Source organism: Sphaerodactylus townsendi, linkage group LG08 (genome assembly GCF_021028975.2).
Source record: "Sphaerodactylus townsendi isolate TG3544 linkage group LG08, MPM_Stown_v2.3, whole genome shotgun sequence".
Lineage (NCBI taxonomy): Eukaryota > Metazoa > Chordata > Lepidosauria > Squamata > Sphaerodactylidae > Sphaerodactylus > Sphaerodactylus townsendi.
In genome coordinates, this window is record NC_059432.1 from 107318702 (window position 1) to 107332171 (window position 13470).

The window sequence follows — 13470 nt, forward strand, 5'->3', positions numbered from 1 at the left end:
AAAACTGTGCCCCTGCAGGCCAAAATGGAAAACCACTAAAATCCCCAAAAATGAACCCAGCATTTTGATGCCCCCCACAAGGTGATGCCCTGGGCAGCTGCCCACCTTGCCCAATGGGCATTACGCCAGTGGGTTTTGGGCTGCAATTTGGGCACTTTCGGTCTCGAAAGGTTTGCTATCACTGTCCTACTCAATGGAAGCAAAGATAAGCCTAGATTTCTGCTTTGGGGAAGAGGGAGTAGGTGTCAAGAAATGCCTTGACTGGCGCCCTGCCACAGTGCAGCCCCTCCCACCGGAGCCTAAGCCCCTCCGTGGCCTGGCCACACATGCTGCTCCACTCAGGGTGTCGGCTCCACCCGGCCCTGTTGGCCTTCACGCCACCAGCGCCACCTGCATGGTGATTTACAATAGCATTTTCCATCTTGTGGATCCCGTTAAAGGTTGGGAAATAGGTGGTTTTAGGCATTAACAAATAAATGGATTTGTGGTGGGGTCTTGGCCCGGACCTTCTGCCAACTATTCACTGGTGAAACCACAAGAGTGCCTTTCAAATGAAGGCTACCATATCTGGATAAGTGTGGCCTTGGTGTGTATTTTGCTCAAAGTCTTCTGTCCTGATATTTAAGAAGCTCCGTCATGTTTTTTAAGTGACCTTTAATTGCCACAGTGCAGCTTTATCTGGCGGGGCAAGCAAACCTACTTTGGATTTATACCCTGCTTTTCTCAACCCGCGAAAAGTCTCCAAGCAGCTTACAAGGTCCCTCCTCTTACTGTCATCACAACAAACATCTTGTGACACAGGTGGGACTGCGAGAGTCCAGAGAGAACTGTGACTAGCCCAGAGTCACCCAGCAGGCTTCATGTGGAGAAGTGGGGAACCGAACCCGGGTCACCAGATTAGAACCCACTGCTCTTAATCAGTACATGCTGGCATGCAGGCGGGGTTTCAGATGGCTGAAACGAGCGGGTAGTTACTGCTGCTTCTGAACAGCCCGCATTATCTTTCCTGCTTTGCTCATGGCTTAGGAGCCCCTAGTGCGCTTGGGCTTGGTCCGCCTCTGCATTTCTGCTCCTGGCCAGCAGGGAGGTGTGCTGGAGCTCTTCGCGTCTCCAGCAGGGTATTTCCAGTGCCCTTGAAGAAGTGCTCCAATGGGCGGCTGCTAGGCAGCCCCAGGAGCTGATTAAGCTGCAAGATTCTCGCCACAAGTCCTGGAAAAGGCGCAGCTTTCCGCATAAAGAGCTGGAAATGCGTCTGGAAGATCTTCTCGGGTTTCTTTCAAGGTAGCCCAGGCTCTTCGGGTTGTTCGCTGCCAGCTTGTTCCTGGAGAGAGAAGAAAAGGCCCGCAGGTGTCAATCAAGACCACAGCAAATCTCAAACCCAAGATCAGAGGGAGATTTGTAGGATTGCCAAACTCCAGGTGCTGACTGGAGATCACCTAGGATCACAACAGGTATATTTGGGTATATATAATCCTGTCAAGCAAAGTTCGGAGGAATTAGGCGTGGTTATGCGGCACATCAAATTAGGAATAGTTATCTGTCAAAGACCAGCCGCTTTTACCTCGAGACAGCAAAACATAAGCAGAACTTTTACTTGAGCTGAGAGAAAACACACAGTATATACATTAACAAAGTATCACAAATACTGGTTACATGCGGCTCATGGTTTGTTACAGTTTGGTTGTGCTACAATATCTTATTAGTTATAGTCAGAGCACTTTTCTATATATATCATTTGGTTTGCAGCAGTATGCAGAGCACAGAGCACATCTTTTCTCTTAGTCAGGCAGTCTCTGGTGGGATTCGCTTGCATTATCGACCTAAGTTGGGGCTGCGTTAGCCTAGAATGCTCCGCTTTAACCACTGGGATCGGCGTGGTTTTGTACCAGCTTAGCCCTGTGTAACGGTCAAATCTCCGAATCCAGTTGGGAAATACTACATTTCAGGGAACCAACAAGACTCGCTCGATTCCAGTAAAGTGTGGAATCTCTGGTTGCCAGGAGTCCCCATTCAGCCAATCACAGCTGAGTGTTTCGGGCATGTGTATAGCTGGCCAATCAAAAGCCACCTTCGTCCCTCCATTCCTGTGGCAGTTTTTTTTATAATAACTTGTGAGGGGTAGATGGAACAGCCGTGGGAGCAGTAGCCAATCGAACAGAGCGATTGAAGGGGCGCAGGATGATCCCACCCTCCGAAAGCTGGGATCAAGCTGGTTGCAGTGGGAACAACAATGGCCCGACCTAGGTCAGTACCCTTCTCAGGGAACTGAGTCGAACCTTTTTACTCATGTCTTGGAATCGCCCTCTGAGAGTGTGTGTGTGAGGGAACAGAACACTACCAGCAATTCTGTCACCTTTAGAATGTTCAGACAGCTTCCCAGAATTCCATTCTGCTCTTGCTGCTTCATGCAAAGCAAGGCTGGAAATCCCATAACCGACACAGAGATCAGTTCCCTGGGAGAAAATGGCGCTTTGAAGTTGGCCTTTAATCTAGCCTCTGTCATTATAATTACTGAAGTCTCTCCTGCAAGCCCCACTCCTCAGGCTCCACCCCAAAGAACCCCAGGTATTTGCCAACCCTAGAGCTAGCAACCCTAACGCAATAGCGTTTCAGTATGAATCCTTTGCAATAAAGAAAGCAATCCATATCCCGGTAGGGCAGAGGTTCTGTGGCAGTCACGTAGGTTGCCAGTCTCCAGATGGAGGCTGGAGATCTACTGGAATTACAGCTGATCTCTACTCCAGAGGTGGGTCCCCTGGAAAAAATGGCTACTTTGGAGAGTGGGCTCTGCAGCATCCCTGCTGGGCACCCTTCCCAAATTCCACCTTCCCCAACCTCCCCCCCCCCCACACACACACACACACATTTCCAGGCATTTCCCAACTCATCAGAACGTAATAATATTGGAAGATCTGTGCTGGATCAGACTAGTGAGGGTCCATCTAGTCCAGCATCCTCTCTCATAGTGGCCAGCCAGTTCTCTGGAGCAGGGGTCTGCAACCTGTGTCCAGATATTCATGGACTACAAATCCCATCAGCTCCTGCCAGCAAGGCCGCTGGCAGGGGCTGATGGGAATTGTAGTCCATGAATATCTGGAGAGCCACCAGGTTGCAGGCCCCTGGGAGGGCAGAAAACAGGGCATAGGAACCGAGACCTTCCTCTGATGTTGCCCCTGGAACTGGGACTCTGTATGCTGTCACCCAGAGAGATTTTCCAAACCTTAAAAGCAGACTTTTAGAACAGGAATACCATACTTTGTTGGGGCAAGCAAATAAATCATGCTTGCCTCTCTGTTGGAATAATACCGGAAAGAAGAGGGGCATAGCCAAATATCTTGAATTATTAACTGAACCCCAACAGAGATGGATTATCACAAGGGCCAGATCCAATACTTTCCCATCAACCATTACAAAGGGTCGTTACTTATCCATCCCTCTCCAGGATCAGGTTTGTCCACACTGTAAAACCAAGTGGAGACTCTTGCTCACATTTGACTTGACTGTCCGAGATATGTGGGCATTAGGAATTTCTCTCCCAGGATGGCCCTAGACAAATCTGAAGGAGACTCTGTTGTGCAGCTTTGTTAAATAATGCAGATAATGGGTAGCTCTTGGAAAAAGTAGCAAAATTTCTTTTACAAGTGACAGAACTCTCTAAATAATGTATACTGCTATATACAGTCTTCCTGTCTGCATTTTGAATGTACTCTTGATTTGTACTTTATAAATGTCTGGTAACTCTCTAGAGCCTATTCCAATTCCAAAGCCTTTATTGGCATTATAAATTACAAAATTAGTAAAAGGGCTTTGTTGACTAAAACATTAAAACATTAAAATAAATTAAAATCTACATTAAACATTCGCAACCAAGCCTTGTAAACCGCACACATAGAAAAAAATTAGCCATTACTACTTTGTAGGCAATGATTGCGCCTGACCAGATAGTGCCTCAAAAAACATACAAAATCACAGGAACTGTTGAGTAGAAAGTTCATAACAGATGGTAGCCGGACAGCGTTTGAGCTCTCTATCAATGGATAAATGTACATAGAGCGTAATGATTTGTATGTAGGGCATTCCAAGAGTACATGTTGAACAGTCTCAACAACGGCCATATTACATTGACATAACCAGTGGTGGCGAACCTTTGGCACTCCAGATGTTATGGACTACAATCCCCATCAGCCCCTGCCAGTATGGCCAATTGACCATGCTGGCAAGGGTTGATGGTAATTGTAGTCCATAACATCTGGAGTGCCAAAGGTTCGCCACCACGGACATAACCTGATCTCGTATGGAGTGTTATTATACCTGCCAACAGTCATAGCATTAGGCAGAGCGTTAAAACGAGCCAAAGTGTACGCTCTAGAGCCGTGGTGGCGAACCTTTGGCACTCCAGATGTTATGGACTACAATTCCCATCAGCCCTGCCAGCATGGCCATGCTGGCAGGGCTGATGGGAATTGTAGTCCATAACATCTGGAGTGCCAAAGGTTCGCCACCACTGCTCTAGAGCCTATTTTAAATGCCTAATAAAGGTTGTTGTGTTGAGAACTGGGATTCAGAGGCTGACTCTAAATGTGGAGGCTCCCTTTAGTCCCCATGGCTAGTAGCCACGGGCAGGCCTGCTCTCCATCGACCTTTCTAATTCTCTGTGAAAACTGCTATCTGGGGCTCCCATCCCGGCTCTCTCACCTGCCACTCGAAGTTCCGTAGCTGGAGGATGAAAGAGCGACTCCTCTCATACAGCTTCTGCAGAGGTCCCGCGGCGCATCCCTGCCGCAGCTCCTCTTGGGCTGCTGCGGTGCCATCTACCAATTTTTCCACGTCAAGGAGGACTTCCTGTCCTTTGGCCCGATTCTGGGAGGAAAAGAAAGACAGTGAACGGAAGAAGAGGAGGAAGAGGAGGAGGAGGAGGAGGAGGAGGAGGAGTTTGGATTTGTATCCCCCTTTCTCTCCAGTAGGAGACTCAAAGGGGCTTACAACCTCCTTGCCCTTCCCCCCTCACAACAAACACCCTGTGATGTGGGTGGGGCTGAGAGCGCTCCAAAAACCTGTGACTAGTCCAAGGTCACCCAGCTGGCGTGTGTGGGAGTGCACAGGCTAATCTGAATTGCCCAGATAAGCCTCCACAGCTCAGGCGGCAAAGCGGGGAATCAAATCCGGTTCCTCCAGATTAGAATGCACCTGCTCTTAACCACTAGGCCCAGAGATGGGATCCAACAGGTTCTCACAGGTTCCCGAGAGTACGTTGTGTGTGCCAAGGGGGGGGTTACTAATTGGTGATTTTGCCTTCGTTACGCCCCTCCTCTCAGCAGTAGAGCGCAGAACTTGAAGCAGTCTAGCAGGAGGTGCACCGCCATGCGTGGCAGCCTGCGCCTGTGTGCATTTGTTTCCTGCCCAAGAACCAGCGCAGCGGCTGCGTCCTTGCCACAGCCCCGCCCAGGAATGCCCCGCCCCTGGAATGCCCGGCCACGCCCCCGTCGTGCCCCGCCCAGCCCCATTGGCGCCACGCCACAGTTTGAATCCCACCACCATGGGAACCTGTTACTAAAATGTTTGGATCACACCACTGACTACGCCACTTTCTTGCCAATTTCTAATCGGTGCCAATTCCTAATCAAACTTGCCCATTCCTAATCAATTTGGGAGGGCCAACGACTGCGCACTCTAGCTGGAAATGACGTCCTCAATACCCTTCTTTCTCCAGATGTTTTGGTGATAGCAATGGCTACAACACATGTGCTTTTAGGTCATTGGCCCGCAAATAATGAACATACAGCCCGAATCCTTACTCACGGTCTTCCTTGTCCAGTCTCTGAGAGCAAAGCCCACCAAGGGAAGGTGTACGGGTGTCGTGAGCCAAGGAAGCCTTTCGCATTGTCTCTGTGGAGGTAGAAGGCCAAAAGGACAGAGAGAAAAGACCTGCATGAATGACTTGACACCCCAACCCAGGGGTGGGCAATTATTTTTTCCATGGGGCCGCATAAGAAACAGAAAATATTGTGGAGGGCCGGGCCAAAAGGCAGGAGGGCGAGGAGCTTTTGAAAGCCCCACAGAAGCCGGCAGCCAAGGCAACCGGCTTCTGCGGGGTTTTCAAAGACGCCTCGCTCCCCAGCACAGCAGGGGGGCCAGTCAGGGTCATCCGGTGGCCCGGATGTGGCCCGCGGGCCGTATAATGCCCAGGTCTGCCCCAACCCATTGATATACTATATAAAACCAAGACTTAAGTCCAGTAAAGCCGTCGAGACCGACAAGATTTTGGGGGAGTCTCGGAACCTGCCGCCTCAAAAACCTTGCTGCTCTCCAAAATGTTCTACTCCAGACGCCCACGGCGACCCTCCTAGAAATGTATCAAGTGTGAATGCAGCTCAGAAGCCACTAATGCAAGACCAGAGGTGCGCAAAATTCCTGGAGGTTTCGAGAGGAGCCTGGGTAAAGCAGGGTTCAGAGAGAGGAGAGAGCTCAGCGGAGTACGGTGCCGTCGGATCCGCCCTCTGGAGCAGCCGTGTTCTGCAGACGAACTGATCTTATGGAATCATGGAATCATAGAGTTGGACGAGACCCCGAGGGCCATCAAGTCCAACCCACTGCCATGCAGGAACACCCCGGCGCAGTTCCCCCTCGCTCCACCCCTGCTTCTGTGTGTGGTTGACTTGGAAGACAGGAAGGGGAATACATTATCTGCGGCAGGGGCGTAATGCCCATTGGGCAAGGTGGGCAGCTGCCCGGGGCATCACCTTGTGGGGGGCACCAAAAATGCAGGGTTCGTTTTTGGGTATTTTTAGTGGTTTTCCGTTTTTGGCCTGCAGGGGGGCGCAGTTTTTAGGCTAGCGGCACCAAAATTTCAGCGTATCATCAGGAGACTGTCCTTATGCTACCCTCCAAGTTTGGTGAGGTTTGGTTGAGGGAGTCCAAAGTTATGGACTCTCAAAGGGGGTGCCCCCATCCCCCATTGTTTCCAATGGGAGCTAATAGGAGATGGGGACTATTTATTTATTTATTTATTTATTTATTTATTTATTTATTTTTATTTAATTAGACTTTTATACCGCCCCATCCCCGAAGGGCTCTGGGCGGTGTGCAGCCTATAAAAATAGTAATAAAAAACAAACAACATGTAGGCAGCGATAAAAGCTAAAAATTTCGATTCTATAATACGTCACAGTGAAGGCGTAGTTGGCGTCCAATATTCCAAATTCCAAACTACACCTTTGAGGGTCCATAACTTTGTCCCCCCTGAACCAAACTGCACCAAACTTGGGGGGTAGCATGAGGACAGTCTCCTGATGATACGCTGAAATGTTGGTGGCAATATGTCTAAAAATGCACCCCCTGCAGGCACCAATGTCCTGGTGCAAAAAAAATTGGTTGTGGTAGGGTGCGGGGGCATCCAACTCAGGTTTTGCCCAGGGCTCCAGTTTGCCTTGTTACCCCCCTGACCTGCGGTGCATGCCTAGGCACATTTATCTGGGAGTAAGTCCCCAAGACATGTAGTAGAATTTACACACTGAAATTGGGCACAGGAAAGTCAGGGCTGGCAACCCTCCCACGGCGGCCCCTTCCGCACATGCAGAATAATGCACTTTCAATCCACTTGCAAGCTGGATTTTACTGTGCAGATTAGCAAAATCCACTTTCAAACAATTGTGAAAGCGGATCGAATGTGCTTTCTTCTGCATGTGCGGAAGGGGCCAAAGAAAAGAATAACAGACTTTCTTGGCAGCAGGAAGGACTATCTGAATGCTACCTGATACCTGAATGAAGTGAGTGGATGTTCCTTACTAAGTCCCAGACTTACCAGTTGCTCCTCCATGTCCGCGGCTTCGGTGACGTATTTCTGGATTAGCCGCCTGTCGCATATCAGCCGTGCGGGACTCATCTTAGACAATCTGACGTGGAGGAAGAATGAGGTGAAGAGCAGCAGCCCTGAGGCAGAGGAAGAAGGGAGATGGCTCACTTTCCGGCCCCCACCAGAACAACTGTGAAGTCTGGCTTATTTAGTGCCCACTTCCCCAGGGTACGCTGAGTAGGAAGGGGCCCGAGCCCAAGAGAGATAATCCTGAGGTTCAGATCTTGAGATGTAAAAGGGGGTGGGGTCTAGGATCTGAAGGGCGGTGCCTAGCAAAATAAGGGGTGGGCTAGAGGGAAGGCAGGGTGCCCTCTGGTAGGGGGAACACACAGCTGACCATTTGGGTCCAAGAATATTTTGCTCCTTGAAACTGTAAGATCCAAGAAGGCCAGGGCGCTGAAGCTTTCGTTTGGACCCTGAGACTTGACAAGATTCTCATGAATCCCGAATCCACTCATCTGGGCTTGGGTGGGAAAGAAATAGGGCCAGAAAAAAAGTTAAATACTTGGGGGGGGGGGTGAATGTCCAGCTTTATCGTTGCTTTTCTGGATTCTCTCCAGGCATCATCTAAATATGTTTTCCAAGCTTCTTCCTGTCGCTCGATTGCGCTGTTAAATGCATGACTTTTAATTGCTCAATCGCTTGTGTGAATCTGCAGATGAATAAAAATAGTTCTGAAGAGACTGGCTGAGTTTGGTTCTCGGACAGTGTTACCAATTCTGGGTTGGGAATTTCCGAGATATTTGGGGGCGGGGCCTGGAAGGGGGTGGGGCCTTAGCAACGTGTCACGCCACGGAGTCCACCCTCCAAAGCAGCCCTACCCCGGTCATGAGATAGTTTAACTCTCAGAGACTTCCAGGCCCCGCCTGGAGGTTGGTGACCCTGTTCTCAGATAATGGCACACAAAGTCTCATCCTAAAAAGCAACATCCCTTCCTCTCTGGGCAACCTGGGAAATGCCAACCTCCAGGTGGGGACCAAGTGATTCAAGCAAGTGATCAAATCAGTGGTGGTGAACCTGTGGCACGGATGCCAGAGGTGGCACTCAGAGCCCTCTCTGTGGGCACGTGCAAACAGAGTCCCCCCCCACACACACACACACATACACATCTAGGCTGGCCTGGGCCACTGGGCTCGATTATTAGCATTAAACCTAAGACCTAGTTTTGGGGAAGCAGTGGAGGTAACCCTGTTAAGCGCTGTTAAACCCCACTGATTTTCATGCGAAGAACTAAAGCGCGATCCTTTACCTGGGAGTAAGCTCGGTTGCTGGCAAGGGGGTTTGCTTCTGAGTAAACCCTCCTAGGGTCGTGATTCACCCGTTGGAAGAGTTGCACGGTTGCTTCAAAGCAAAGCCAACAACTACCACCAAGCTTACTCCCGAGTAACCCACGCCTTGGAGCCAACCGTTTTTTCTAAACGAAAACCTCAGTATTCAGATTAAATTGCCGTGTTGACACTTTGCGATAAATAAGTGGGTTTGGGGTTGCAATTTGGGCACTCGGTCTTGAAAAAGGTTCGCCATCACTGGATTAAATGATCAAGTGTCATACATTTAATAGCTTAATTGGGTGACAACAAGGCACATGGAAAAGAAGATTTAGATGATGCCTGAATGGAATCCAGTTTGGAGCATCAGGGACATTCCAGAGAAGCAATGATAAAGCGGACATTTTTTTTCTAGAATTTAACTCCTTTGCTAGCCTCCGAAAGGACAAGCTCTGGTCACTCAGTGGGGCAGGAAATACACTTTGTACATGCTCAGAGGCCGTTTTAATGTACCCTGCTGAGGTGCCTAACCTGGATGTCCAATAATTTTTCTAGCTAGAGTTGGCAAGGCTAACATGAAGAAGAAGAGTTGGATTGATATCCCCCTGTTCTCTCCTGTAAGGAGACTCAAAGGGGCTTACATTCTCCTTTCCCTTCCCCCCTCACAACAAACACCCTGTGAGGGGGGTGGGGCTGAGAGAGCTCCGAAGAACTGTGACTACCCCAAAGTCACCCAGCTGGCATGTGTTGGAGTGCACAAGCTAATCTGGTTCGCCAGATAAGCCTCCACAGCTCAAGTGGCAGAGCGGGGAATCAAACCTGGTTCTCCAGATTAGAGTGCACCTGCTCTTAACCACTACACCACGCTGGCTCTCAATTAGGTCCTTCACTGGTCCCAGATGGCCATTTTTCCCTCTGTCCCCAGTCAGCCATCTGATTTTGGGGACCAGGGGGTGGAGGAGCTGCCGGGAAGGGCGGGGGGGTTCCAGGCAGTGCTCATTTGAGCCCCCAAGAAGCCCTACCTCCCTTTCCCCAAATTAGAAAAAGAAGAAGAGTTTGGATTTATGTCCCCCCCCCTTTCTCTCCTGCAGGAGACTCAAAGGGGCTGACAATCTCCTTGCCCTTCCCCCCCTCACAACAAACACCCTGTGAGGTAGGTGGGGCTGAGAGAGCTCCAAGAAGCTGTGACTAGCCCAAGGTCACCCAGCTGGCGTGTGTGGGAGTGCCCAGGCTAATCTGAATTCCCCAGATAAGCCTCCACAGCTCAGGCGGCAGAGCTGGGAATCAAACCCAATTCCTTCAGATTAGATACACGAGCTCTGAACCTCCTACGCCACAGTTGCCAACCTCCCGCTGGAAGCTAGAGATCTGGTATTAGACCTCCAGACAACAGAGATCCGTTCCCCGGAGAAAATAGTGGTTTTAGAAGGTGGGTTCTATAACATTATAACTCTCTGAGTTCCTCCCTTCCCCGGCTTCACCTCCCACTCCCAATATCCAGGTATTTCCCAACCCAGACCTGATACCCTTGCCCAGACCCCCTGGGCCTTTGGGGGCACCTCCTGCCACCCAGCACTCACGGTTCAACTCCATGCCAAGTGGGCTGTCTGCTCACACCATCTTTCCGCCCAGGGAAGGCCGCTGCTCCCCAGCTCCCGTCCGGCTTCCATTGACGGCGTCTTGACCACTGGCCCGGCCAGGAGGACCAGTGAGGGGAGCGAAAGGCTGCGGTGTTCCCAGCAGGGCCGTCTGCGCAGTTCCCGGCCGTGGCAGCGAAGCAACAGCGCTCGGCTTCCTGTTGTGCTGCCGCTGCTGCTGACCTCCGGGCCACGACACTGAAGGAGCGTGGAGCAGGATGAACTTTTCAGGAAGGCTTCCGACTTCCAGAGTTTCCTCCTCGGCTGACAGCTGAGGGATGATTCAGGCAACAGATTTGCCGTGGCCTGATTGGTGGAGGGTCGGTCCAACACCACCAGGCCACCGTCTCTTGGCACCCTGGGCACGGTGCCACGCTCCTGTCCCTTGGCCTTAGGGTTGCTGGGTTCTACTTGGCAACCAGGAGGGGGTGGGGGTAGGGGGGCCAATTGGCCATGCTGGCAGGGGCTGATGGGAATTGGAGTCTATGGACATCTGGAGCACCATAGGTTGGCCCCCCCTGGCTTAGAAGGACTGGAATTCAGCCATGAAGCTCCCCAGGCCAGTCACGTGACTCCCAGGGATGCCAACCTCCAGGTAGGACCTGGGGAATCCTCCAGAATTACAGCTCATCTCCAGACTACGGAGGCCAATTCCCCTGGAGAATGTGGATGCTTTGCGGGGCAGACATTGTGACCCAGTGAGGTTCTTGTCCCCACAGGCACCCCCCCCCCCCAAATCTCCAGGAATTTCCCAGCCACCAATCTTGAAGGTGCCCAGAGCGTCTGACCTGAGATCCAGAAGAAGAAGAGTTTGGATTTATATCCCCCCTTTCTCTCCTGCAGGAGACTCAAAGGGGCTTACAATCTCCTTGCCCTTCCCCCCTCACAACAAACACCCTGTGAGGTGGGTGGGGCTGAGAGAGCTCCAAGAAGCTGTGACTAGCCCAAGGTCACCCAGCTGGCATGTGTGGGAGGTGAGTAGTCAGGCCATAGGCTAGCAGGAATCCCAGACTCCAGATGTTAGGTCTACTCCCCATCAGCCCCTGCCAATTGGCCATGCTGGCAGGGGCTGATGGGAATTGTAGTCCATAACATCTGGAGTGCCAAAGGTTCGCCACCACGGGCATAGGCTAATCTGAATTCCCCAGATAAGCCTCCACAACTCAAGCGGCAGAGCTGGGAATCAAACCCGGTTCCTCCAGATCAGAGTGCACCTGCTCTTAACCACTACGCCACTGCTGCTCCCTAGCTTGGTTAGGCCAGCTTTCATGGAGACCTTTAAGATCCCTGTTTGAATTCAGAGGTTCCTACGATAGGGTTTTCAGCTCTGGTTTGGAAAATACCTGGCGATTTGGTAGATCTTGTCCCTAACATTTCGCCTGCATCTGTGGCCGGCCACAGATACACCTCTGAAGATGCTGGCCACACATGCAGGTGAAACGTTAGGAACAAGATCTACACAAAAACCCAGGACATCCAACAAACGGTAATTGTTGAAGCGCTCCAGGCCCCACCTGGAAATTGGCAACCTACCCTGTGACCATCTGCTGTGTCCCTCGGCCTGTGTCACCTGGTCCCGAGCACAGCTGCTGTTTCCCGGCAGAATCCCTCCCCTTCCAGCAGCCGGCTGTTTGCCAGAGTAAGCAAATAAAAGCTTCCGTCTATCTCTGCCCTTCGGCGTATCCCGATGTGCCGCCCTCCACGTTTCTTCCCGCCTTACCTCTGAGCCTAAGCAAAGCACCTACCTGGGGAGTCGAAGGAGGCCCACCTGTCCCCGTGTCTCCCACAAATGGCTCGGGGACCGGGAGAGAAAGCCGGGCCGGTGCCTGCATCAAGCCAGTAATGGGTGGAGAGAGATAACAGAGGTCAGCCACCTCAGCCCGCCGGGTCCACATGGTGCGGCTCTGCCTTCTGCGGAACGTGACTGTTTGCACATCTCCCAGAGGTCGGAGTGGCATCGAACCAATGGCGGGGCCTTGCGCAGCACATGAGGGGGGCCTGTGGTGGCCAACCTCCAGGTAGGGCCTGGAGTTCCAGAACTGCAAACTCTATGCTGATAATAAAACTGCAAGGATTGTCATGCCCTTGTATAAAGCCGTGGTGCGACCACACTTGGAGTACTGTGTTCAGTTCTGGTCGCCCCATCTCAAAAAGGATAAAACTGCAAAGATTGTCATGCCCTTATATAAAGCCGTGGTGCGACCGCGCTTGGAGTACTGTGTTCATTTCTGGTTGCCCCATCTCAAAAAGGATAAAACTGCAAAGATTGTCATGCCCTTATATAAAACCGTGGTGCAACCGCGCTTGGAGTACTGTGTTCAGTTCTGGTTGCCACATCTCAAAAAGGATATCGTAAAGATGGAAAAAGTGCAGAGAAGGGCAACAAGGATGATTGAGGGACTGGAGCACCTTCCCTATGAGGAGAGGCTGCAGCGTTTGGGGCTCTTTAGTTTGGAGAGGAGACGTCTGAGGGGGGATATGATTGCAGTCTATACAATTATGCATGGGGTAGAAAATGTTGACAGAGAGAAATTTTTCTCTCTTTCTCACAATACTAGAACCAGGGGGCATTCATTGAAAATGCTGGGGGGAGGAATTAGGACTAATAAAAGAAAACACCTCTTCACACAGTGTAAGTGATTGGTGCTTTGGAATATGCCACACAGGAGGTGGCTATGGCCACTTAACCCGGATAGCTTCTAAAAGGGCTTGG

General features: G+C 51.1%; 1 protein-coding gene across 1 annotated transcript; it reads right to left on the reverse strand.

Moving 5' to 3' along the window:
• Positions 1-1022: 1022 nt before the first annotated feature.
• THPO (thrombopoietin) lies at positions 1023-10807 on the reverse strand. Its single transcript, XM_048506943.1, has 5 exons — positions 10701-10807; positions 7802-7929; positions 5800-5886; positions 4696-4860; positions 1023-1157 (listed from the first exon to the last, which is right to left on the reverse strand). Exons 1-5 carry the CDS (start codon positions 10711-10713, stop codon positions 1023-1025), a joined length of 528 nt encoding a protein of 175 aa, XP_048362900.1. The 5' UTR covers positions 10714-10807.
• Positions 10808-13470: the final 2663 nt, after the last annotated feature.

Excerpts from the sequence above, each read along its gene's own strand:
- THPO (XM_048506943.1), bottom strand. Across the intron at positions 5,887-7,801 it reads CGGACATGGAGGAGCAACTG|AGACAATGCGAAAGGCTTCC; the intron begins GTAAGTCTGGGA and ends CTACCTCCACAG. Across the intron at positions 4,861-5,799 it reads GAGACTGGACAAGGAAGACC|AATCGGGCCAAAGGACAGGA; the intron begins GTGAGTAAGGAT and ends TTTTCCTCCCAG.